Source organism: Aedes aegypti, chromosome 2 (genome assembly GCF_002204515.2).
Source record: "Aedes aegypti strain LVP_AGWG chromosome 2, AaegL5.0 Primary Assembly, whole genome shotgun sequence".
Lineage (NCBI taxonomy): Eukaryota > Metazoa > Arthropoda > Insecta > Diptera > Culicidae > Aedes > Aedes aegypti.
Genome location: NC_035108.1, coordinates 300,903,166 through 300,930,329, shown reverse-complemented (window position 1 = coordinate 300,930,329; position 27,164 = coordinate 300,903,166). Strand labels below are relative to the sequence as shown.

The 27,164-nt window shown below is 37.5% G+C and overlaps 1 protein-coding gene across 3 annotated transcripts in view; it reads left to right on the top strand.

Annotated features, from left to right (window-relative positions):
• LOC5567760 (TSC22 domain family protein 1) overlaps window positions 1-27,164 on the top strand; it is a 303,514-nt gene that overhangs the window by 253,054 nt on the left and 23,296 nt on the right. For all 3 annotated transcript variants that reach the window (XM_021845523.1, XM_021845524.1, XM_021845522.1), the window contains 3 exons: window positions 10,180-10,322; window positions 10,575-10,785; window positions 20,507-20,618. In XM_021845523.1, coding sequence (XP_021701215.1) covers window positions 10,180-10,322; window positions 10,575-10,785; window positions 20,507-20,618 — 466 coding nt within the window. The remainder of the gene's footprint in view (window positions 1-10,179; window positions 10,323-10,574; window positions 10,786-20,506; window positions 20,619-27,164) is intronic.

The window sequence follows — 27,164 nt, the reverse complement described above, 5'->3', positions numbered from 1 at the left end:
TTCAGTGAAGTACAGCTTATCAAAACACATATACAGTGCTGTTCTGAATAATAGCAGCGCATGTCGATTTTCATACAAAATGCTCAACTTTGACATGCTGTAGTTTTGTTCCCTTTCAAGCAATCGAGTTGAAATTTTCTCCACAGAACTACAAATATGCCCAATTTTGTAAACACAAAATTTCAAAATTTTCTAAGCCCCTGCCGGAAAGTGAGATACTAGGTGAAATTGTTCGAAAAAATAGCAGTTTTAAAAATTTGAATTTCGGCTTGACATTATAGCTTTAAATTGTATATCACTTACCATTGGAACAATCTCCTCCTACTTATCAAACTTACACCTAAACCGAAAATGTTTAAAATATTTGTAGAAGAAAAATTTTAAAATGAAAAACTGCTATTTTTTCGAAAAATTTCACCTAGTGTCTCACTTTTCGGCAGGGACTCACAAAAAATTGAAATTTTGTAGTTACAAAATTGATCATATTTGTAGTTCTGAGGAGAGAATTTCAGCTCGATTGCTTGAAAGGGAACAAAACTACAGCATGTCAAAGTTGAGCATTTTGTATGAAAATCGACATGCGCTGCTATTATTCAGAACAGCACTGTAGATAGTACCTTTCTGCATGAAACTTTATTGTAATCAAGCCTCACAAACACTTAAATTTCGAATGGTGGATGAAGATTCAGATTCCACATATTGTATTCACTTTAATAAATAGAAATGTTCGTCCTCTTCGTGATTTTTATTCTGGACACTTAGGATTGAATTCCGGACAGCACTTGAAAAACACAATTCGAATAGTCAAATCACTATTGAACGCAATAAGCCGATTGAAAGATGTTAAAACTAGTTGAGCATTTTAAATTTCCATAGATTGCTAAAGAAAATAATTATCAATATCATCTTTCAAATTGGGATCTCTTTAACGGTAAGTGGTCTTGTCAAACTTTGTCTTGCCATGAATTACCGTTTTGATTCAGGTCAGTAGAAATTGGTCCGTTGAATCTGTTGCATGCTCCTTTGTGGGCGAGCAACGGAATCCGGATCAATCGTGTCAAGGATATTTCTATAAGGATTCCTATAGTAATTTTTCCAGGAGTTCCTGCTGAAATGCCCCCAGCGATTCCACCATAAATTCATCCAACTATATCTTCCTCAAACCAAAGGAATAATCAGCAAACTTTACAAGAATTTTTACTCCTTCAGAGGTTCTTCCAAAGATTTTTCAAGCGGTTTCAATTTATATTCATCCAAAAATTCTTTCAGGAACCTGAGAATTCCTCTAGAAAAATCTCTATAGGGATTTGTACAGAGATATTCTCAAGGTTTCTCCAGGTTACATTACGATAATTCCTTAAATGATTACTTCAAATATTTCTCCAGTGATTTCTCCAGCAATTCCTCAAGTAGTCCTTTTGATATGTTTCTAGAAATTATTTGTGAGATTTTCTACAGAGATCGCTCCGGCAATTCTTCCGGAGATTGCACCGAAAATTCATCTAGGCATTCTACAAGAAATAACTTCGTAAATTCTTCCAGACATTCATCAAGAGTTTCCTTCAGGAATTTTCCCAGGAAATTCACAACTTGAATTAGAAATTCACTACATGAATTAGAGTTCCTCGAGAGTTTCCTTCAGCAATTCTCCCAGTTGATTAATTGCATGGGATATTCTTATGGTTTTTCCAGATAATCCTCAAGGTATTCCTTTTGAAATTTCTTCAGAGCTTCGTTTTGTCCATACTCGCATAACAGTCCCATATTCTATAGGATATTCTATACAAATGAGACTGTTATGCGAGTATGGGCAGCGTTCTGGGCCTCCAAAAAATCCTCCAGGGTTGCCTCTAAGAATTCCTCTATAAATTCCTACAGAGATTAACCCATGAATTGATCCAGGGATTTTATCAAATAGAATAAGAAGTCCTCCAGGTTCCCACCCCGATTTTTTGAGAGATTCTCCTTTCCTGAAGATGGTTTTTTGAGAAATCCCTGAATAAGTTCTTGAATGGAATTCTTGCATGAGGCTATGGATTGATTTTTGAAAAAAATCCTGAAATATAAAACATGTTTTTTGGCTACTCAGCCTTTATTTTTCCAACGTTTTTTTTATAATAAAGACTGCTTAAACGAAAAGAATTTTTGCTTAAAATATACAGTTGATTCTCTACCAGCTCATTCCTGGAACAATTTCTAGAAGAAACCATTTGAGGTTTTCTGGAACCTTGGAGGAATTCATGAAAAAAAAAACTGGAGAAATCTCTGTGGAAATCTCTGTAGAGATTTTCCTAGAGTAATCCCTGGAGTAGTCTCTGGAGAAACTCCCATCGAAAGGATTATCTAAGTTAGTTACTGAAGGACTCCTGGATGCATCTTTGGATGAATTTCTGCAGAATCCTTTGAGGCATCTCAGAAAGCATCACTGTAGAGATTTTGCTGGTGAACTCCCTAGAAAAAATCCCGTGCAAACTCCATGTAGAGATTTTTCTGAAGAAAACCCTGGAAGAGATTTTTCAAAAGGAATTTCTGTACACATTTTCCGAATAGAATTCCTGGAGAAATTGTTAGGATAATTTCTGCAAGAATTCCAAGAGGAACTCTTAGAGGAAACCCTTGATCCTTTTCTGGAGGCCCGGAACGAATCCCAGGGGAATCCCTGTACGATTATCTAGAGAGATCCTTAAAGTTAGTCATGCAGCATTTTTCCTGGTAGTAACTCTGGTAGAATTCCTGGATAAAATTTCTGAGGAATTCATTGAAGAATTCATGAGTTGTAGAGCACCTGGTGGAATCCCTGGTAAAATTCCTGGAGCAAGTCGTGGTGGAAGAATCCCAAAAAAAATCTTCGGAATAATTCCTAGACGAATCTCGAGATGACTTCTTGGAGATATCTTTGAATGTATCCGTGGAGGAATCCTCGGAGGAAACTCAGGAGACATCATTAGAGAAATATCTTGAGTAATGCTCAAAGAGATTATCCTAGTGTAACTCCATGAACAATTCCTGGACAATACCTTGTATATGTCTTTGTAAGAATCTTTGTAGAGATTTTCTAGAGAAACCTCTGGAGTAATAATTGTTTGATTATTAATTTTTAATATCCTTTTATTTGTAAGAACAATAAGTGTTGTGTTCCGTCTCGCGTCGCGTTTTTATGTGATCGTGGTTCCTGAAACAAATTCTAGAGAAATCCTTGGTGAAATTCCTGGAAGAATCCCAGTAAAGATTTTACTGGAGGAATCTATGAAGGAATCACTGGAGACATTCCTGCAGGAACTCCTAGCGAAATCTTTAAATAAAGGAATCCCTGAAGAATTATCCCTGCAAAAATTCTTGGAAAAATTCCAGGAGGAATTGCTGGAGGTAATCTTGGAGCCCTATCAGAAACAATCTAAAATGTATCATGGTGAAATCACTGGCAAAAATCCTGATGGAATCCCTAGTGAGATTGCGGGAGAGATTATCTTGAAGGATTTTTTGGTAAAATCCCTGAAGAAATCTCCGAATGAATTCGGATAGTTCATCTCGGTACTAACGGCTTTACTTCCCTTCCGAAGGAAGTCGTCATTGGATTTTTTTTAGTGACTATCTCGAGGATCGGATTCGATCCCACGTGCTCGGCGTGGGAGGCGTGTGTCCTAACCACTACAGATCCGTCCCCTATTTTTCTATAGGTTTCTCTTGAAATTGCTCATGGAATCCTTCCAAGTATTTTCCCAGGAATTTATCTAAGGATTTCTCCAAAAATTTCTTCATGGAAGGAGTTTTTTCAAAAATTCTAGAACGAATCCCTAAAAGTATTCTTGGGATTATTTCAGATGAAATTCCTGGAGGAATTCATGATTGAGTCTCTGGAAGAATTTCTAGAGGGATTCATGATTGAATCTCTGGAAGAGTTTCTAGAGGAATTCTTGACCCTTGAAGGTATTTTTTTAAGCCCAGATCAGTTCTCTAAATAAACTTCTGGTTAAACCCTGAATGATTTGTTAAAATGTTTATCTAGTTGTAAAAATCCTTAAATAACTTCTTGTAACGGGTTTGCTAAAACTATCTCTAGGATAGTTTCTGGAAAAAAAACTCTTGAGGAATCCCTTTAGGAATTCGTGAAGTTTACTTGTTGAATCCCAATTGAAATTCCTGGAAGAATCCTTACAGGAATTCCTGGTATAATCTCTGGAGCAATCCGTTGTGAATCCCTGAAAAAATCCGGAATAATTGCTGGAGTGATTAAGAGAGAACTACCTGTAGAATACACTGAATGACTCCTCGAAGGAATTTCTGGAGAAATATCTGGAGTAATCCTACAAGAAGTTGTCCTAGTGTAACCCCTGGAATTACTTGTACACATCTTTGCAAGAATCCCAGTAGATATTTTTCTGGAGGAATCCCTGGAGGAATTCAAGGCAGAATTTCAGGAGAAAAAGCTGAAGGTGCTCCTCGAGCCCCATCTGATCCGGACTAAAAAAAATCTGGTTGCATTCAAAACTTCTTTGAAAAGGAATTTCTGTCTTATTCATTGTATGGATCACACAAGGAATCTTCAAAAAAAATCTGGAAAAATCTCTGTAACAACCTTTGCAGAAACTTGAGATAGCAAACTCGCGCGCCATGCCCCGCGCATGCGTGCTCGTTAATAAAGCAATCGTTGCTACACTCATTTCTGAGTTAACTACCAGAGATGTATGTGCTGTCACAATCGATGTTTCTGTTGGTGACCTCAACAGGAAATACGTCTATTGTTCGGTATATTTACCACATGATGAACCATCCCCAACGGATGACTTCAAACGAGTTGTCGCACATTGCGTAACAAAAGGCCTTCCGCTGATTGTGGGCAGTGATGCCAATGCTCATCACATCATCTGGGGCAGCTCAGATATCAATTTGAGAGGCTCCAGTCTGATGGAATACTTAAGTAGTACAGACCTTGGATTATTTAACATAGGCAACCGCCCAACCTTCATGGTTTCTAATAGAGAAGAAGTGTTAGACATAACGCTCTGCTCGAATAGAATCAGTCACGAGTTGACGAATTGGCATGTATCAGATGAGGAATCATTATCTGATCATCGCTACATCTTCTTTGAACATTCAAATGTAACTGCGCAGACTTTGCGTTTTAGGAATCCCCGGTCAACAAACTGGGAACTCTATATTGAATTGGGTTGTTTAGTGATAACAAATTCACGGTTTTTTGTAGCTTGATAAAAAGAGCACGTTTTTTTAAGTGTAACACGATTTTACTGCGCTTTAATATCTTAATTTTGATATAGTAAATGATTAAAACAAATTTCATTCCGTCGACTCCATGACAATTCAATTTACATAATGACAGTTCATCCCGAAGTAAAATTTGCCGAGGGGTGATTCAAACGCGATTTTCATACTAAGTTCAAATGGGTTTTAAAGATAGTTTTAGGGCACGGAAAATTATGGAACTTTGGATTCTGGCTCAGTTTTTAACATAGAATCAGAATATGTAAAAAACAGGATATCCCTAAACAAGCCAATTGGTTGCGACCAAATTTCATGGATATTCTCCGTCCATTGAAAATCCAAGTGATCTGGATGATGCCGTTGATACTACAACAGCCTACATTATTGAAGCTTTTGAAGAAGCATGTCCTCTGCGGTCTGTAAAGACTACAAGAATTCCGATCTGACTAGACTCAGGAAACAATGTAGAATGAGTTGGAACAGACGCCGTTCAGCTGGATCAGAGTCGTTCAAGTTGGCTCGCAAGGCTTACAAAAAGGCTCTTCGTTCTGCTGAACGATCCGGCTGGAAAAACCTTTGTACAAATGTTTCCAGTTTGAGTGAAGTCAGTCGGCTGAACAAAATCCTTGCGAAATCTAAGGATTTCCAAGTGAACGAAATTCGCTTACCTAATGGTGACTTTACTTCTTCCGATGAAGAAGTTTTAGAATGTTTATTCAATACACACTTCCCCGGATGTGTGGACATAGCATCTACGGATGAACCAAATGTCTTTTCATGTAGTTACGAGTCTCTGGCCTCGGCTCGCAGTATCGTAACTATTGAATCGATTCAATGGGCACTTAATAGTTTTGCTCCTTTCAAATCTCCAGGAGCGGATGGGATTTATCCTGTTCTGCTCCAAAAGGGGTTTGAGTTTATCAAACATGTTTTGAAAAAACTACTTGTAAGCAGTTTTGCTACCGGGTATATTCTCAGATCCTGGCGTGATATTACTGTAAAGTTTATCCCGAAAGGAGGACGTGCGTCGTATGAAGAAGCGAAGAGTTTTAGACCAATCAGTCTGACCTCTTTTCTTCTGAAATGTCTGGAACGCATTATCGATCATCACATCCGTGATGTTTATTTGGCAAACATGCCTCTTCAGGTGAATCAACATGCTTACCAATCTGGAAAGTCCACTGTGACTCTTTTACACAAAGTTGTATACGATATCGAGAAAGCATTCGCTCAAAAGCAATCCTGCTTGGGTGTTTTTTGGATATTGAGGGTGCCTTTGATAACGTGTCTTTCGATGCCATATTGGAAGCCGCACGAAACCATGGGCTACCTACAATGATTACCAATTGGATTCATCAAATGCTCAAAAACCGACATCTCTTCTCGACATTGCGTCAAGCAGCGATTCGAAAATTGAGTGTTTGCGGATGCCCCCAAGGGGGAGTCTTGTCACCACTTTTGTGGAATCTCGTAGCAGATACGCTATTGAGGCAACTCAATAATTGCGGTTTTCCAACTTATGGATTTGCCGACGACTATCTAGCTCTGATAGTTGGTATGTGCCCATATAGCCGTAGCGGTAAACGTGCAGCTATTCAGCAAGACCAAGCTGAGGGTTGTGGGTTCGAGTCCCACCGGTCGAGGACCTTTTCGGGTTGGAAATTTTCTCGACTTCCCAGGGCAAAGAGTATCTTCGTCCCTGCCACACGATATACGCATGCAAAAATGGTCATTGGCACAGTAAGCTCTCAGTTAATAACTGTGGAAGTGCTCATAAGAACACTAATCTGAGATGCAGGCTCTGTCCCAGTTGGGACGTAATGCCAGAAAGAAGAAGAAGAAGTTGGTATGTGCATAAGCACCCTATTCGACCTGATGCAAAGTGCTCTTCAGGTAGTCGAGAGTTGGTGTCGCCAATATGGTCTTTCGGTTAATCCGAATAAAACATCTATTGTTCTTTTTACGGAAAGACGAAACCGCGATGGAATTCGACCTTTACGTCTTTTTGGCACTGAGATTAATGTGACTGATCAAGTAAAGTATGTCGGAGTCATTCTAGATTCCAAACTTTCATGGACACCTCACATTGATTTCAGAGTCAAAAAAGCTTGCATGGCCTTCGGTTTATGCCGGCGAACCTTTGGTAAAACTTGGGGCCTCAAACCCAAATATATCAAATGGATTTACACAACAGTTGTTCGACCAATATTGGCATATGGATGTCTTGTGTGGTGGCAAAAGGGCGAAGTGAGAACAATCCAATCAAAATTGGGCCATCTCCAAAGGATGTGCTTGATGGCGATGTCTGGTGCGTTCTCTACAACTCCCACAGCAGCGCTTGAGGCCATTTTCGACGTTGCGCCACTACACATATATCTTAAACAAGAAGCACTTTCTTGCTCTTACCGTTTATGGGTACTGGATCTACTGGAGAAAAATCCAGTGAATCGTAGATCTACACACTTCGTTGTTTCCACTTTTGATGAATTGGGACAAAATTGTCCTTGCTCCAAGTGATCTGACAATTGCTTGTCACTTTTCTTGCAGGACATTTACCACACAATTTTCTTCACGGGAAGAGTGGACGTCTGGCTATTTGGAAAGAAGTATATCAAACAATAGTATGTTACACTGATGGCTCCCTTCTTGAAGGTAGAGCTGGTGCAGGAGTATATTCTCGTGAGCTAAGGCTGAATCAGTTTTACTCACTTGGTAGAAACTGCACCGTTTTTCAGGCGGAAATATTTGCTCTTATGTGTGGAGTGCAATCAGCACTTCAACAGCGCGTAATTGGTAAAGTCATATACTTCTGTTCAGATAGTCAGCTATAAAAGCTCTCGCTTCGGCCAACTCAAGGTCGAAGCTTGTTATCGCATGTCGAACTCAAATTGAGGAACTGAATTCAGTCAACTCTGTAAACCTTGTATGGGTACCTGGCCATTCTTCCATCGCTGGAAATGAATTGGCTGATGAGCTAGCTCGCGATGGAGCATCGCATGACTTCATTGGCCCTGAGCCGGCTATTCCAATTTCGAAGTGCTGGGTGAAGCTTCAGATTAATTCTAGGGCGGCAACTCAGCACAAGCAATATTGGAATAGTTTGGAGTCGTGTCGTCAAACAAAATTGTACATAACTGAGCCATCTCCAAGGGTGGCGAAGTATTTAACAAATCTGTCAAAGCAGAAATGCAGTCTCTTGGTCAGAGCGTTGACAGGCCACTGCCGACTCAACTATTACATGGCAAATATTCAGCGTGCTGACTCATTTGTGTGTCATAGTTGTGACTCCGATTATGGAACTTCGTATCACCTGATATGTAACTGTCCAGTTTTTTCGCAAATGCGATTCCAATTACTTGGTAAACACTTATTAAGTGAAACTGAATTCAGAAGCCTGAATCTTCAGGATATTCTGTTATTCTTAACCCGCTGTGGTAATGAGCTATAGGCTCTCTTTGCGCTCATGCGTTTTGCAGTGCCCTTTTTAGGGCGCTATTCGAACCCATTGTGCTATGGAGCTACATGCTCTCATATCGCTTATGCGATCTTCCCTCTTCAAGGGACCCCACTCCTATTTCCTCCCATCTTTCCCTTCCCTTTCCTCTCCCATCGGGTAGATGATGAAATAGGCTCAAATATGGCGATGGCACAAATCTCCCAACTGGTGGGGAACGTGCCTTTGGAGCCGGCCTTCTGATACCTGATACCTATCTGATCCGGACTGAAAAAAATCTGGTTGCATTCAAAACTTCTTTGAGAAGGAATTTCTGTCTTATTCATTGTATGGATCACATAAGGAATCTTCAAAAAAAAAAAAAATCTGGAAAAATCTCTGTAACAACCTTTGGAGAAATTTTCTTCCAACACCAATGCTTTCATTATCAATCCTACCAGGACGATAATAATAATGATAATAATAACTTTCTACGGTTGCTATGCAACGCAAGTTCGACGAACCAACATGTTTGAATGCACGAATTTGTTCCTACAAAATGTTTGCAAGTAGTTCGTGCACATATTACACAGTTCGCGCTAATATTCGTGCAACTTGCAACATATGCAACATATGTTCATGCATTGCACGCACTGCGTAATCAAAGCTTAAGAAATTCCTGAGTTACTCCAGTTTCACTGAGCCAAGCATAAGTGGGTACAGACAATTTATAGATTTGGCTTGAATACCGTTTTGTCTCAAATTCCGGATTAGGTTGAAATGTTTCGCTGAAATATGTCATCAAATTACCAGGAAATGGCAGTCAATTGCAGTTCAATTTTAACGTCTTCCAATCAATTTTATACCTCGGGAGTAGTGATGATTCTCTAACTCGAGACCAGATAAACTAGCACAGATAAATTTATTTGCGAAATTATTCTTTTGAATATGATTTATTCGTGCTGTTCGGAATTTGAATCAAGGTGTTCGGAATATGAGACAGAATGAACGCAGTGTTCGGCATTTGAGTCAAAATGTTGTTCCATACTTTTACGTAAAAACAATACTAAACAAGTTTAAATAAACATTTTTATCAGTACACCCAACAGCTAACGGTTAGACTTTGCAAAGAAATTAAAATGTTCACAAATATCAGCTAATTTATGTCTATCAGATGCTTCTGAAGTCACTGTTGGCCTTAAGTGTTTGGAATATGAGTCAAAACGGTATTCTCAATGTGATTTTTGAAAGTTAAATTTTTATCTAGCATGAGGCCTAGACACTTAACTTATTCTGATCAATTTATTGGAACCCCTCTCATCGTGACAACATGTCTACTTGAAGATTTCAAATAAACAGCATTTGTTTTATGTGGGAATCTAATTAAATGATAATTCACTTTTTCTGACGCCTTTTCCGGTAGTGTACATACACTTTTATTTTTGATCAGAAGTTATGTGGGTATCAACCTGTTCGTATGCCATTCCCTACAATAACAATGTAACTTTTTCATCATGTCTTTTCAGATCCCAGCTCCCTGTCAGACAACTACCTGGCGCCGGCAATGTCACAGGCATATTTTGCAACCCGAAACAATACCAAAGTCACGGCACAAAAGGGCGGCACTGCGCTTCTGCCGTGCACCGTACTGACACAAACTTCCGCCCTGGTAAGCATTAGTTCGCGACAATTCACAATCCAACAAGCAAAAGACAAACAAACAGCTTTCCCCCGCTTCTACCGCTGCCTACCCCTCATTGCGTAGCTCCGTGAAGTTCTGTGTGGGTGTTTGTACCGGGTTAGACCTGTGCGCCGCCGTGTTACGAAGCCGCCACCGAATGATTTTCCGTCACACCGACGCACAGGTCTAGTCTCGGTTTGATTTTCTGATTTCAATTCCTTTCCCCCACCCCTTTGGCAGGTATCCTGGGTGCGACGGAGGGACTTCCAACTGCTAACCGTGGGACTTTCGACATACAGCAGTGACGAGCGCTTCCTGGTGCACCATATCCGGCACATGGGCCACTGGGCGCTGCGGATCAAGGCCGTTCGGGACGAGGACCAGGGCCTGTACGAATGCCAACTGTCGGTGCATCCGGTGCAGTCGGTGTTCGTCGAGCTGAAAGTTGTAGGTGAGTATGTACATAGTTAGCTAGGTCTATGTAGATGTAGAACAAGCAGAAGCTGTGGAGAGAACTTGGAACAAAAACGATAAAATTCGAATTCAATTATATAACGTCAATCTGTGCCATTGCGAGTACATTTTTTCGGTATAGTTTCAATTCTAGACATTTTTGCAACGAAAAGAAAAGATTGAAAAGTTTTTATCGAACTGTTTGAATTCTAGATATTTTTGCAACGATAGGAATAGATTTAATAGTTTTTTATATGTTGATTGAAAGTGGGTTTTTTTTCAAGAAGGAACAGGATAAAAAAATAATAGTCACAAAAGTTTTAAACAGAAAATTGTGAACACATCTACCAAACATTTCACAACATATCTAGGAGGTACTGCTCTTGTTGGTGGGAAAAGTAAGCCGTTATGTTCATTCTTTTGATAAAAAGTAGACTGATATGCTACGGAATTGCAAAACAGTAGTTTAACCAATGAGGTTTGCCGAAACAGATAATTACAACAAGTGCTGTTAAATTCAAGTAGTTCAACGAGTTGCTTACAATTTATTTTGCAATTACTGTAATAGGCTATTTTTCATCACGCCAATCTGCCATGAAACGGCCTACTTTTCTGCACTGAAGTATGCAGTCATTACGCAACTGAAACCAGTTCTGCAATGATTCATTACACAACGCTTTCTCATTACGCAACTGTTTTGAAATGCGTAATGAATCGTAACACAACAATTTACGACTCGTGCTATTAAAATCATAATTCTGCAACTTGTTCCGTAAACTACTATTTTGCTATTTCGTTGAAGACCTTTTGAGGATATCAGCAATTATATCAGTATGCATTCGTCATTATTTTGCAATTCCTGCAAATTTCAGTAAAATGATTCATATCGAAACTCTAAACAATTGTATAATTAACTAGCGTAGCGTAATGGCTATTTCAACACTGCAGAATGCAGTGCAGGAAAGCAGCCGTTCCATAAATGAAAAACTGCTATAACGCGTTGAGTTGCGTAATGAATCTTTACACAACAATTTTCAGAAATAGCAAAATAGTGGTGCATGCATACTTTCAAGTGGTCTTCCATGAAATTGCAAAAAATGTTGTACGCGAATCGTTGTAAAATCATCATTCTGCAAGTTGTTGCGTGAACTACATTTTATTACGCTCTGGTATCGTTATCGAACAACTTAACGAAGAAAGCAATTCCAAGGAGAAGTCGATCATTGGAAGTAAGCCCTTACGCGCCGTCCACAAATTACGTAACGTCTTAGGGGTAGGGGGGAGTAGGCTCAATCGTTACGGCTTATACAAAAATTTAAAATGTTTCATAAAAAAATTGTTACAGAGTCACCAAAAATTTTAAATTTCAGCGTTACGTAATAAATGGATGCCGCCTTATACAGTGGGATTCCGTTTTTGGCAACAAAGTTGAAATTTTCAGTTGCCAAAATCGGAACCCATATTTCAAATTTTATTTTTCAACTGTTGGTTTTGAAAACATCATTGCAATGTTAATACATCATCTGTATGGAATCATAAGGCATCGAGACTTCGAAAAGGTTCAAAGCATTTTTCCGAAGGGTTATACTTTGCTATGAATCTATAGCCCCGTAATGTTAATTCTGGCAAACGTTTCTTTTTTTGGTGGCGTTTTTACGCCTTAACGTCTTCAATCAGTGTTGTTCAGACTCATTTCCCCGAAAATAACATTTTCCGAACTACGAAGCCACGAACTACTACAACCATGCTCTATTCTCTTAAGATAGAAAAGCAGATGGTTAAGCTTGAGTACTGCACACAAAATCGATCAATTTTGATCCCAGAGAGCCACAATTCAAGTTTCGGTGAAATGAAATGAGTGAGTGAGTGAGAGCGAATCATTTCACCGAAACTTGAATTGCGGCCCACCGAGATCGAAACTGTCGGATCCTATGTGGAACACTCAAGCCCAACCACCTCTCCCTCCATCTCAGGAATACAACGCACAGTTATAACAGTTCATGGCTTCACAATTCGAATTTCGGGGAAATGAGCCTGGTCAACACTGTCTTCAATTATTTTTAGAAGCTTAATGTATATTTTTTTATAAAAGGGTCTTGTAGAATCAATAATCGCATAAGTGACCTTTATTCAAGAACTAGACATTTTCTTAAAACTATGTAAGAACACGAAAAAAAAAATTTTTTTTTCTTATAAAGACGTTGTCCCGATGGCAGCTCAGGGGATTTGGGGTTTTCACCAGATTCGATTTAAATTGCACTGAAACGCGTGGGTTGATTTTTCTAGTCACTTTAACTTTATTAATTGCGATTTCTTCGCGAGAACATCACTCCGCGAAGCCTATTAGTGGACTGTTACATGTGAGATCTTGTTTGCACCTCAATTGCCCTTTTTCTTCTCGTAGACTGAACAGTTCCTTTTCTCCCCATCTTCTCGGAAGCTTTCAACCTAGGCGCGCAAACATTCTCCACAGAGAAAGCTCCTACACTGAACTAAGTGATCATGTCCGATTTATCTGAAAACAAATATAGTTTTTTCCATATAACTTCTCACATAACGCTAATCAATTTATCACATAAACTTGTGAGATTTCGTTTTAATTAGATTCATCTGATAAAACACATACACTTCATGCAAATTGAAGATATGAACCATTGTATGTTGCCAATGAATGTTATGTTATATTCAGATGACACATATTAATATTGTCAATGGTTTTTATATGATAGTGTAATGAATTTGCGACAATTTCATTTCAATTTTTAAGTAGAATTAACAATATAATTATAATTGAAACACCATTTATTCAATAAATTATCAATTACATTGCATAGCCAACCACTTGAATTGATATAATTATAACTTAAAACTTTCGTTCTTGTTCCAAAGTGATGTTTCCTGTAAATTTAATTCCAAATTTCATTTACGTTCAATTTGTGTTATGAATATTTTACTTACTCCTATTTCACAGTTCCAATTCATGTCTCTTATAATGTAAACTGACTTAAATCAATCACAATAAAATTATCAGAGCCAAATTCGCCATAACGAAAGTACGAATTAAATACGAAAATAATAAGACTGAATTTTCACATCGGAAAATCACATAACATTCATCGTATGGCATACATGACTTTATGTAATATAGAATCCACAGTGTTGGCAAATGAATGGTAAGAAATATCATAATGAACTTTATGTGTTCTCTTAATGAATATCACTGGATGCACATGAAATGAATAGGATTTCAATTATCGCAAGGGTATGTGAGGTTTTTAATATTTTCTATGATATTTCTTGGTTCAGTGTACCTATCCCTTTTTGCCTGCGGTGCGCCAAGAATAAGATTTTTCTCAAACAGACGTATTTACGAAACTTAAGTGCTGGGTACCTATTGCAAAACGGCATGAGCTTTTTTTTCTAATTTTACGAACATTTAAAACCAGTTTAACTTTTGGACTTTAGCGTAAAATTTGATAAAATTCGGTAAGTTTAGAATTGCTCTTTAATTTATGTTTCTGATAAAGTAAAGCATTCTATAATGAATGGTTGACTGCAAACAAAAGGGCAAACAAAAACATGAGATGATGCATAAATGCGACTTGTAATTTTGTAGAATTTAATTTCAACTTGAAATAATTTTCAATTAATTAGTTTTCAATTATATGCTTTACATCTACCTTATGAAATCAACTGAAATTTACAGGATCCTGTTATGAAACCTCAAGAACCTGATAGGAATCTTCAGGTTCTCATAAAAAAATCTACAGAAAATCGCTTGAGCTCTGAAACATCTTGCTAGGCATCCGTAATATCTCGCATAGAGTTCTCAAAATCTTGCTAAGGATTTTTCTAGGAGGGAAATTCTCAAGTCTCCAATAATAAAAAAAAAAAGTTTATTATTATTAGGGTACCACTACCTCACCTCAAATTCCTCTGGAAACATATTTTGGACATAATCCCCCATAACAAATTATACATTATAAGGATTCCTCAGGAATCCCTCAGTGTTCACTTGGAATCTTCAGATTTCCTCATGAATTGGATAAAATTTCTGAAAAGTCCGCTAAGAACCAATAATTCCCTAAGGTTTCTCCAGGGTACAGCTAGGAAACTCATAGACTCAGCTCGTAAGGAACATTTTGATTATGTTGAGACCATTAACAATCTTGTACAGAATGCTTAACAAATCTAACGCCCTACAGAGAACAGAGTTTATAGAAAAGAGGGAACGTAACTATAAATAGTTGACGCAGAAAGATCAATATACACACCAACACCACAGACAAAAAGTTAAAACACTCTCAGTCGTATTTATCGCACGATTCAATGATATTATTGAAAATAAATTGTAATTTGGGCTATATTCGCATTTGTCATAGTGCTGGTGGAATTCTTTCAAAATAATATACAATTTTACTACATGAATGGATAATATGTTGACACTTCTGCAATTCTCCAGAATAACGCAATTTATTTAATGAAATTTCTTGAATGTACACGCACATATTTGTATCTATTACTGCGGTGCGTTTTTACATGCGAAGTGTATAAAAATCCATAATAATAATGACAGTGAGCCAAAAAAGATGAGACAAGATTTATGATTATTGCTCTGTGTGAGTCATAGATTTTTTGTAGCTCTTATGTCGGTGCTTGTGCTTTATTTAACCCCTCTACCGGCAGCTTCATTTTTTACCGCTAAAAATATTCAAATCGCGATAACTTTTTTGCTACTTGACTTTTTTGTACCATTTTTTCACTAGATCTCAAAAAACTCTTCTAGTTTAAGAATCAGTGTCGATGTTAATCATTGATGATCTAGTTTTGAAGACATTCCGATGTTCCTTGGGGGACCGACATTCTCCATATATAATTTCTTTGGCGGCCATTATGTTTTTGATCAATTGATCAAAAATATTATGTGTACTATACAATGCCAGGTAATAAGGAGCTACTCTGAAAAAAATCATACAAATCGGTTCAGTATTCTTGAAGAAATCTAAAAATTACGATATGAGGGTTTTTGGAGTTTTCAAGACCTTTATTTGTCCAGCGTGGTACCAGAAACATAAGTGCTTATTACTCAAAGACGGCTGCACCAAATTGCTTCATTTTTTCACAACATGCTTGCATTACTGTATCATTCCATGAAGTGAATATTTAAATACGATAAAAATTCTGTAGCCTGAGATATTAACGTCAGTTATGGCAACACGTCAGTCCCCCAAGGAGTTTGAGAATATCTCTGGATTCAGATGATCAATTATTAATATAGACACATATTCTTAAACTAGAAGAGTTTTATGATGGCTTGCAAAAAAATGGTGCAAAAATATAGAGAAACAAAAAAGTTATCGCGATTTGAAATTGTTTTAGCGGTGAAAAATGAAGCTGCCTGTAGAGGGGATCCTCTGATGAACCCAACATCCGTTTGAGTTAAAAACTAACGATTATTCACCAACAACAAGAAAAATCTAGTTTTCAGCTTATTCGAATATTTGCATTTCCAGATTTGTGGTTTCGACAATTTCAGGTTTGGTTTGGACAATTTCCGTTGGAATTATAAAATCGAGTAAAGGTTGTAAATAAGTCCAGAATTCAATCAGAGTGGTGATAAAGAACAGGTGCTCCGCGCAACATTTTTGTCTCAAAAAGTGCTCCGCAAGCCAAAAAGGCTGATACCCCCTGTTCTATTAAAACATTCTATAATAACGTTGATATGTTGTATTTTGACCACTCACTATTCCACAGTGAGCCGTAAGTTGTGAGACGAATCTGAAAACTGATTGCAACAGAAATGAAAATGATACGACGAATTGAGAATACTGCAAGATACACTTTCATTGGATTATTGTTTGGCATCGGTTTGTATCAGTATCATTCACTGCAATACTGGGAAAATTGCAGGTTCTCACTGACTGGTCAAAGCTTAATACGATGGATACTAGCACATCACCCTAATTACATTTGTATCGTACCCAGAGTTGCTCGCTGCACTATCAACGCTTAAAATTTGCTGATTTGTACAGGCCAACTGCGATACAATTCGGATCAATCTAAATCATATCAATATCATGCTGTCTACTCCATCACAAGTGCTTTGATGGTGATAGACTATGGATATCACTGATGGGTTAAATTTAGCCTTAAATTAATTAGTTAAAATGGCAATTCATTAGTACGATATTATTTGACAGTGTTGCAGATAGGTTGACTATTTTTTGGTCACTGAAAAACAGTAATCGCATGGATAATTACCACGTGATCACTTATTCCGCAGTGATTATGATCTAGAGTGCGATGTCGCATCACTGCTGTTGGTTGTCAAATCAAAGTGTTCGCAAGTGATAGTGATAGTTTTAGACAATCAGCCATTAGCTGACATGATTGATATTAAGCAACTCTGATCGTACTATATCTCTTGTACAGGGAATGTAACTCGTTGAGCTCTACAGGAAGACGAGGTTTCGTATACAAAGTTATAAGTCCTCAAGGTCATTCCGTCAATGTTCGTGCTGCATTAAGCTGGATTACTTTTAGCCGACCGCTTTTTTTTAACTAGTTCGTTTATTTGGGGCTCAAATGCGTGTAACGCTTTACGGAGCCGAATTTCTTTTTTTGTATTTTTATTACATTCAATTAATTGTTTTTTTCAGTTCAAGATTAATATAGGATGGTGCCAGGGTACTCGTGGCAAGTCGAGGATGATGGTCACAATTTTGAAAGGGAAGGACATGGTAAGGATTGGGTTTAGGGTTCTCTGCAGCTCATCTGGGAGGTATAGCGTGGTAGCTCTATTATCGTGTCATGGCGTTGGTACCAATTTCTTGCCGGTATTCGTCTGCCGGATGGCCAGGATCCTCAATCCAACACGAAAGGGACAACACAGAAAAAAAAACTGGAGAAGAGAACACAAGAGAATTAAACTTTTATACAAGACAAGCGAAGGAAATCGTAAATTGCGACCATATAAATGAAATCGCGGGCGCCCAACACATCTCTAACTGGAACATAGGGTTGTCTACCTCGGGCCGCAAGGGTATCCAAAAGTTGCGCTCTGGAGGCGTCCATATCCGGGCAAACTACGTGATCGATGTCATCATAACCGGAACCACACCTATTACAAATATTGCTCAGTGCGAGGTTAATCCTGTGTAGATGTGCATCTAGCGAATACTGGTTGGACATAAGTCTTGACATCATGCGAATTAAATCTCGACTTACATCCAAACCATCCGGTGGAATGTAACCATCCGTCCCAATCGACCATTTAGCCAAACGCTTTGCCAACCGTGAAGAGATCTTTGACATACTAAATTAAAAAAATAATCGTGTGAAATTCGTCTATCATAAATCTCACCTTCCTCAGTGCCCACCTTTGCGAGAGAGTCTGCCTTCTCATTGCCATAAAATAAGCACTGCACATTGGGACCCATACAAAGGTAATTTTATATGATCTTTCGACCAGTGCACACATCTGCTCTGTTATTTTTGTAAGAGAGTAAGATGCATGCTTTACAGGTTTCATCAATCGGAGTGCCTTGTTTCATGGACAGATCGTATTCGACAGAAGAACTGTCATTGGTGAAACGTATACGTGGAGGGTTGTAACATGGAAGGCTAATGTCAGATGACACGTAGTAGAGATAAACTCTCATGAATTTTGACTGAGTATTCAGTTTGAGCAATTCTTCGAAGTTTTCGATAACGAGTGTGTTGCTCACTTAATAAGTATTCTTAGCGAGAGCTCCCAGAATCGGTTCTGTAGCGGTAAAACCCTTGCCAGAACCTCTAGGCTCGCATTATGTGTCGAGTGCATACAACTTATGAATTGCTGTTTTCATAACTGAAATTTGATCAAGGATTTCAGTTCCTTTAGGGTATGGGAACGTGGCTCAAAACGCATTGATGGAGTAAATAGACTCAACTCGTTGGAGTATTCCCAGAAAGATTCAATTTGTATTCTTTGCCAAATGATTTCAAAAACGAACGTCTTTGGTGAAAAATCGATGGAAGGCACAAAGATAAATTGGAACAAAATAATTGGGTTATTATAAGATCTTGTTTCTGAACGATGTATCAGCAAGCAGTGATGGAAAGTGGCGAACAGTTATGCTGAACTGGAACAAAAACAAAACCAAACACTTTCGAGCGTCAGAGCGCTGGTTTACTCGTATCTGTCGTGCTCCCGAGTAACCGAAGCTAAAGTGTTTCGTGAACGTGTTCGGAGCTGTTCAGAGTCATATTGTGCTTTTGGGAAAGCTGCTTTCCCTCCAAGATTTACGATTTCCAAGAGTTTTTGACTACAAACTAGTAGTTTACTGTCGATTTGATGGTTATACAATTGATTTGTCTGTCAAAACAATTTTTTTTTAATCTGTGTCATTCCAAACATTACATTCATTTCTTATATCTTGGTGTTCAGTGTTATTAGACAACACTATCATCCTAATTTGGTAAAACAAATTTAAGATTTCATTAACATTTTGTTAACAACAAATTACATTTCATTTGCCGTAGCAGTTCAGAGTTTTTACAGGTGACATGATTTCAGCTGCTCATAATGAAAAAAAAACATGTTTTCAATTTACTTAACCTAACCTAACCTAAATATATAACGCATTAATCGTGGCAATAGAAGATTATAATGATTTTTGCCTGAAATTATTAATTATTTTATTTGACATTTGTTCCAATATTTCAACATTGGATATCCTATGCAACTCATTGGTACTATGCCAGGGAGGGAGCTTCAGAATCATTCTAAAAAAAATATTTTGAATTCTCTGCAGAGCTTTCTTTCTGGTATTACAACTGCTAGTCTATATTGGTACAACAAACAACATGGCTGGCCTAAAATTTTGTTTGAACATCAAAAGCTTGTTCTTAAGACAAAGTTTTGATTTTCTATTAAAGTCTGTGATGTTTGTTATGCATTGGTATGCACTCATGAGCTGTTTCATGATGCGAACTTTTCCAATACTGACAGCAAATCGTTCAATCGTTTTGCTTTGGGTGTAGAAATGTCTCGTCTTTCCGAATATATTTTCTGAGCACACCTTCCTTCTAGAAAATATAAATCATGAGAGACGTTAATATATGTTTTCAATATTCAATATATTCAATACATTCATTGGATTCAATGTATTCGAAAAGAACCATCGTTAGTCTATAGAGGGTCGGTTGATTCAAAACAATCAACAATATCAAGATTAGAAGAGCGATATATTTTAACTATCTAATGGTTATAAATCTAATCAAAAGTATGGAAACTACTCAAATCCCTTTAATGGAAATTTTAATTAAATTACTCTCGCCCTCCGTGTGACCGGGATTATGTGGTTGCATGCGGTCGAAAACTTTGATCGAATCGAGAAATTTATTCATTCTGTTGTTGCCCCAGCCGTCTCTCACATTGTTTTCATTGAAACATCAGCCATATTTCGACTCTATGTGTGCAACGAAACCAACTGCAGGCAAAAACCGTCGATACCGGTCGGAATTCGGTCGTTCCGTTTGCCAAATAAGATTATGCTGATTGGTTTTTGCCCAAATTGGTTAAACGCTCGCCAAAAATGAGCTTTCCAAGAAAATAGAGAGCTATCCCGACATGAATTCTGAAGGCGAATGCCTGCCGCCATCCAGGCGGAACTGACAATGTGCAACCAGCAGACCTGAGAATAATTTATTCCTTTTTCCCGTTTCCCCAATTGCAGATGCCGTTGCAGACATCGTGGGAGCTCCAGATTTGCACATCGACGAAGGATCAACGCTGCGGCTGGAGTGCAAACTGAAGCGAGCTACCGAATATCCCGACTACGTGTTCTGGTAAGTAGTGCATGAGCAAAAGCATTGTCGAAGTGCATAACTACAGGCGCAAACCAGTTGTGTGTTCCTCGAATTTGTTTAATGGCAAACTTTTGATAAATCAGGACGGAAAGCGAGTGCATCGCAAAACGTATGTTTCAAAGTTCGTAATACACTGAAACCTCAATTTACATAGTTTCTATTTAAGTTGGTTCCATTAAGGTGAATATGAATCGAAGCCAAACTTCAAATTTTCAAGAGCACGGATCTGGAGAACCAAACTTCCGCTTAAGCTGAAAACTTAATCGATTGGTCACTAGCTGGTGGTGACCAATCGATTAACCTTTGGCTTCGATTCATTTTCACCTTAACGTAACATGAATAGAATTTGTGTGCATTTGGAAATTTTGTCAATTCAGAACGATGAAACTTATGCTTAAGCAAAGAGACACGTTAAAAGCAGAGTGTCGTGTTTCTCGTGTATACCTAAATGAGCTAGTGTGCCATGCGATATATCATATCGCAGCTCACAGATTATGTGAGACACGAGATGCGGATACGTACAAAATATATCTTAGTGAGCGAGTCTCATGAGACATCTCGTGAGACTCGTCACATGCGCTTACTAGGAGTACTTTTATGCAGTTATGTTTGCCTAGTACAATAACTCCACGGAAGCATACGACTTCGGTCTATACCTATGCTTCTTCGTTTGAATCACATACCGCGTTGAATCACATCAGTCCTTTGAAACTGCCTACGGGCAGTTTGAACCATAGTTTAATCCCTTTACCTTGCTTCTGAAACCTTCGCCTGCGAGGCTCAAATGTACTGTCACATTGAGATTTTCTCATGAGACGGCGCATGAGCCAGTGCAGATGTGATCGTTTGAGCTAGTACATTGCTACATGAGATCTTAAAAAAATGTGTCTCACCATAGCACGTGCTCAAGCGCGCGATTATTTTAGTGCGCTCATGGCAAGCTGATCTCAAGCTCTTGATATGAAGCGCGTATACATGATGTCTGGTTAAAAGCAACTGTATCTTTTGTGATGATCTAGTATTATTCCTGACAGAACATCGGGAGTTTTGTCATTGCAATTTATACTCACGCAGGATCAAACAATTGCAATCTGATTTAAATATTTTATTTAATTGTAGTATGTTTGTGCATATGAGTACCTGCCCCTCGATGTATGCGTATGTTATATAGACAAATAAATAGTTACCGTTTGACCAATGGCAATACACCACCAAATTTTTGAGTTCAACGCAATAGGATATGGACCCGCGTGACCAGTAAGCTTATTGACGATAATGAATCAGGTTTATATCCAAACAAGCTCAATGACAGATGTCCTATACTGGAACCTCCATTCACGTAACGTCTATTAATTTCAATTCCATTTACGTGATTCCATCAACCTGAGTATTGAGAATGGTAAGCTATCAAATCTCTGTGCAACTTCGATTGTTCTGGTCAATCACGGAGTAGCAACTACGAATTATAAAGACACGGACACCGTCTTCAGCCATTTAGCTACACAGACTGTAACTTAACACTAGACAACTAGCATGCTCCAATGTTACAGCCGAGAAACATTCAGAATTGTAGGGGAAGTGGTGGTAAATTAAACATCTTAAGCAAGTCATCTTGTTTCTAATGGAATAATTACGATTTTTATAGTTTTATTGCACATTCTCGGAAGAAAAGATATTATCTAAAGCAGAAACACGAATGTAGACTATACGATAGCTAAGTTTTCACATAATTTTATTATTAACAAAATATGACAGAAATGTTTGTTTATCTGCACTATGCTATGCTATGTCAATATCTGGAACATTTAAATTATGAAGGATCTAAGACTTGAGCCTTGGGGACAAACACTAGTTGAATATTTTATTGAAGCAACGCTAGACAACTGATTCTCGCTTAATTTATGATCTCGCCCCAAAAGACATTGGTAACCAAGTGTGTAGCTTGTTGTTACTAAGCAAACCAATGGGTTTACACATAAATGAAATATGCTACGATGAAGAGAAAATCCTCCTCTATCTCCCAGTGATGATTGCTTTTATTTTGGTCCATTCATTTGCATAAAAACAACAAGCTACACACTCGGTTACCAATGCACAATGGTCCAAATCGACATTTTAACAGGAAAAAGTGTTTTCTCTATACTCGTATGTCGTATGACGTATGTTGTCTTCAGAAAAGTTGTTCGTAAATGTGTTTTACATCTTTTAAGAAAAAGGTTGAATAAGGTAAACCTAATTTAGAAAAAAAAATTGACTCTCACTTTTTACCTGCTAAAATGTCAATTCGGACTATTGTGCAATGGTTTTTAGGGCGAGATCGTAAGTTGTATGAGGTTTGTTATTTTACCATCACGGAAATTAAATTGAGTATTTAAAAGCATAAGGCTGGTTTGCTTTTGACAATAAAAGTAATCGCCTATCACAATTTGTTGAAAATTTGTTCCCATATATATTCAGAAAATAACATTCCTTTGATCGCAGTACCGTAATTTCGGGTGAAATTGATCATTTTTCACGGTTTTTCTGGCCTGCTTTCTAAAATGTTATCAATACCATACAACTAAATGCAGGAAAACAAGTACGACGGTGAATCTCATTGGCTCATGTAGCGAAATGTGATAATTGTTAGTTTTGAAATCAACTCTTCATACTAAATTTGGGCCTCCTGAATCCGAATATGCTTGCCAAATTCTTAACAAGACAATATTTATGGAAATAATCCATAATTAAATTTCAAGAATATCACGGAAAACGCCTAAATGTAGGCAATTTTCAAAGGATTTTCCTAACATGCAGTAGAAATTCAATTATTTCAACAAACCGAGCAAATTTGTAAAAGTTTCGATGGTGAAATCGGTTTTGGGGATATGTTTTAAGCGTCCTCACAAACTTTCAGGCTTACACCATGTCCGAATCCTTGTTTAGAACTAGAAGTTTATGGGTGTCTATCAATACCACACTCAAACAACATTCTGGAATTTAATATTTTTTCTATGGAAATAAACATTCTATGGCACAAAAAACTTTACTACACACAATTCGACTATAATTAAGACAAACAACGTTCGTTTACTATAGGTTGCATTGATTTTAAAGTACTATAAGTAAGAATCAAAATCGCATGACACGGTGATCAATTTCACCCTACTGATCAATTTCACCCGAATTTACGGTACGCAGTTCAGAAGAAATGCCATTTCTTTTGTTCTGACAAGAAAGGTAAAAAATCAGAAAACTCTTACACAATTAAATAAAATATTTAATCGATTTGTTTATTGCTTCAGTAACGACTGTCGTTCAAGTTCATTAAATCAAAACATCCGCAGCAACATTGAACAAAAAATGATAAAATCTTTGCTATTGTTATTCAAGTCTCATTAAATTATATTGGCTTGATTTGAGCAGGTTTCTATTTCATTATTTTGGACTTGATTTATTCAAAATTCAATCTAATCATTCATTACGAAAGCCTTTTCAAGTATTTTATACAGATGATTTATTTACTTATTTATTCACGAAATGGTGTGGGTTAAATCAAATTCAACTAGTATTACAATTGTTTGGAGTTCTACGAATGTTATATTTTAATAAAATTAAACTTTCAGATGCTTAGCGCTTTCCACTCATTTTGTACCAAGGATTCTCGTCAAAAGATCTGACCAGGGCCTCTTGAAGCCCAAATCTGACACAACAAAAGTGTTCTGGTAGAATTTGAACAGCTCATGGGACGCAAATTTTAATACAATATATGAGAGTATATGGGAATGAATCTCATTCATAAACCTTCAAGAGATCACTGATTACGCTTGTGAATGAACCTTGTTTTGTATGTCATTATATTTTGAAGGGCCATCTTAGCAATTATTAACAATGTAATAAATAATGTTTTCTAATCATTTTGTTAAGCTTCAACATCTCGTCACACTTTTTTCTTTGCGAATTAGAAGTTCTTAATTCGAAACTTGAGATACACCGTAGGACGGTTCTCTTATCACTCCATATTCTCAATGGATTGGTGAAATAACTGATGAGATGGTAGTCAGCTCAGTGGTCTTATTGGAGACATCGTGCAGTTTGATGTGTTGGGTTGAGGACGACGAGGAAACGGTATCGGTTTGACATGTGGCTCAAGCCATCCGTCATTCACCCAGGTAGCATGTAATTGTTATTCGCTGTTGAAGACAAAAGTAATATATTTAGCTAGCAAGCAAAGTTAATAGATTTTAGGAATTTATATTTAGGATTTAGGAAATTTGGATTACGGGAAACAGTGCATCACGAACTGATGAAACCTTAAACGAATGTTGAATTAAAAATTTATTATCTTGAACCTATATGGGTATGAATGCTGGAAGCCTAAGCTCAAAAGTGTTCTTGTTTAATCTTAAGGCGCAAGAATCCATCATTCAATCATTAACAATAATAGAAAATGAAAAACCAGATGTTTCGTTAAAACTCACGGTTATGTTCCTCCTAAATAGGCATTGAACTTAGAACATGACAGTATTGGCCTATACGGGTATGAATATTGTTCATAAACCATCAAGGGAACCTTACGGTTACGGTTATAGATCTTAAGGCCTGTTTCCCACGGAGAAGTATCATTTTTAGTACATTTCGTCCCCTTGATGCTACAACTAGATAACTCAAAAATCGAAATTTCGAACTATTCCACATTGAAAGGTTGACCGTATCATAAGGTGGAGGATAATCACAGAGAATATAATTGAAAAGTAATCTTTGACTTGTTTATTTTGAATCAAACGTTTATGATCTGTGAATATCTGGCAGATTTTATTAAGATTTATTTTTCGACAAATTGAACTGTAAAAATCGAAATTTCGAATTATTTAGTTGTAGCTTAAGGGGACGCTTTGATGTTAATCTACAAAATAACATACAAACTGAATTTTGAAGTCGAGAATTTTGTTTAAGAATACCAATTCCATTTTTGTAACGGGTGTTCAATACAAAATGAGATATTTTTCAGTCAGACAGTATTTTATTTTTCAACTAATTCAGTACTTTTTAATAAATACATAATGTTTATTCTTCAAAAACACGTCAGTAAATATTGGAGAAGAGGACCTAATCAGCCGTATGACGCAATTTAGTCGCGATGTTCTCACAAGAGTATCTCTTAAAACTTGTAATCATGCGCTTATGACAGTCCACAACACTTCAGTAAACCATCCTAAAGTAGTTCTGAAGCCAAAATAAACTCTCAATATGTTTGTCATGTTGGTTTGGTTTCTTATTTTTGTTCATCATAAAAACACAAATTCAAAAATAAAAACATCAATCACTTTAACTTTCTTTTTTTTTCGATACCTCTGTGTTTACGATTGTCACGCTTATTACATCGTAAATATCATGCATAAAACACCCGAAACGAACAATGCGCTTCGATAATATTGCAATTTCAAGAAAAAAAAATCATCAATTTGGAGCCCGTCAATGTTAAACATTGCAGTATACGTAGATTCTCCCATCATGGCATCCATCCCAAAACATCGATAATCGCAATCATGGCTGTAGGTTTATTCAACACTATTATAGAATCATAATAAATTTTGCTGAACTTGAGCAAGTGTAACAAGTATCATTTCAGTTTAAGGCGATCTTGATGAAGACAATTTGATCTTCTTGAAGAACATGATAAGGTTTGTTCGTTTTTAAGAGGTCATTTTGACGGTTGTTTATTTACACGATTCGTTTTCGGAGAAAAGTGTTGCTTGAATTTGTTACGGTATGAAATTTATTGCTCTACAAAACGACCAATGGTAGGTATTTCGTGGAGAACTTCGTAATAAGGCCCAGACATTGAGCTGTGAAAGCAATCGGAATCACATCCAGAAGTCCACCTTGCAAGGAGATGTCCACCGATCCAGTTCCATTCTTATAATGGTCGAGAGAAGGAAGACCACTGGAACTGGTCGTTTGCGTTACTAGTAAGTGGTGCGCCGTAAGTTCAACAACGACTTCCGAAGTATTCTTGAAGAAATGTTTAAAACTAAAAACTTTTCGACATCATTTCTACTGGGTGAAAAACACTACAAAACCTATCATACATGGGTTTCGTAATACCGTACAACACGCTCGCGGTGTGCTTGCTGTTTCTACGCCACCTTCGAACTGACAGCACCCGAACGAAACTGACATGCCACCCATTTTTAGGGAGTCCAGAGAGCAATTCGTAATACCGTACAACACGCTCGCGGTGTGCTTGCTGTTTCTACGCCACCTTCGAACTGACAGCACCCGAGCGAAACTGACATGCCACCCATTTTTAGGGAGTCCAGAGAGCAATTCTCTTGGAGAGAAAAAAATTACGCTCGTTACTTTAATAACAGAAAGATGTTGAAATCATTCTAATTTTTATTACTGAATACCCGTCAATTTTTCAGCATACCGGAAAATTTTCATTACACAAATCTGTCATGAATTAGACTACCTTCCTTAGCATGATGCCCTCGAGAGGCTTTTACGAAATTGTAAAAATGTTGTCCACAGCTCGTTGCAGAA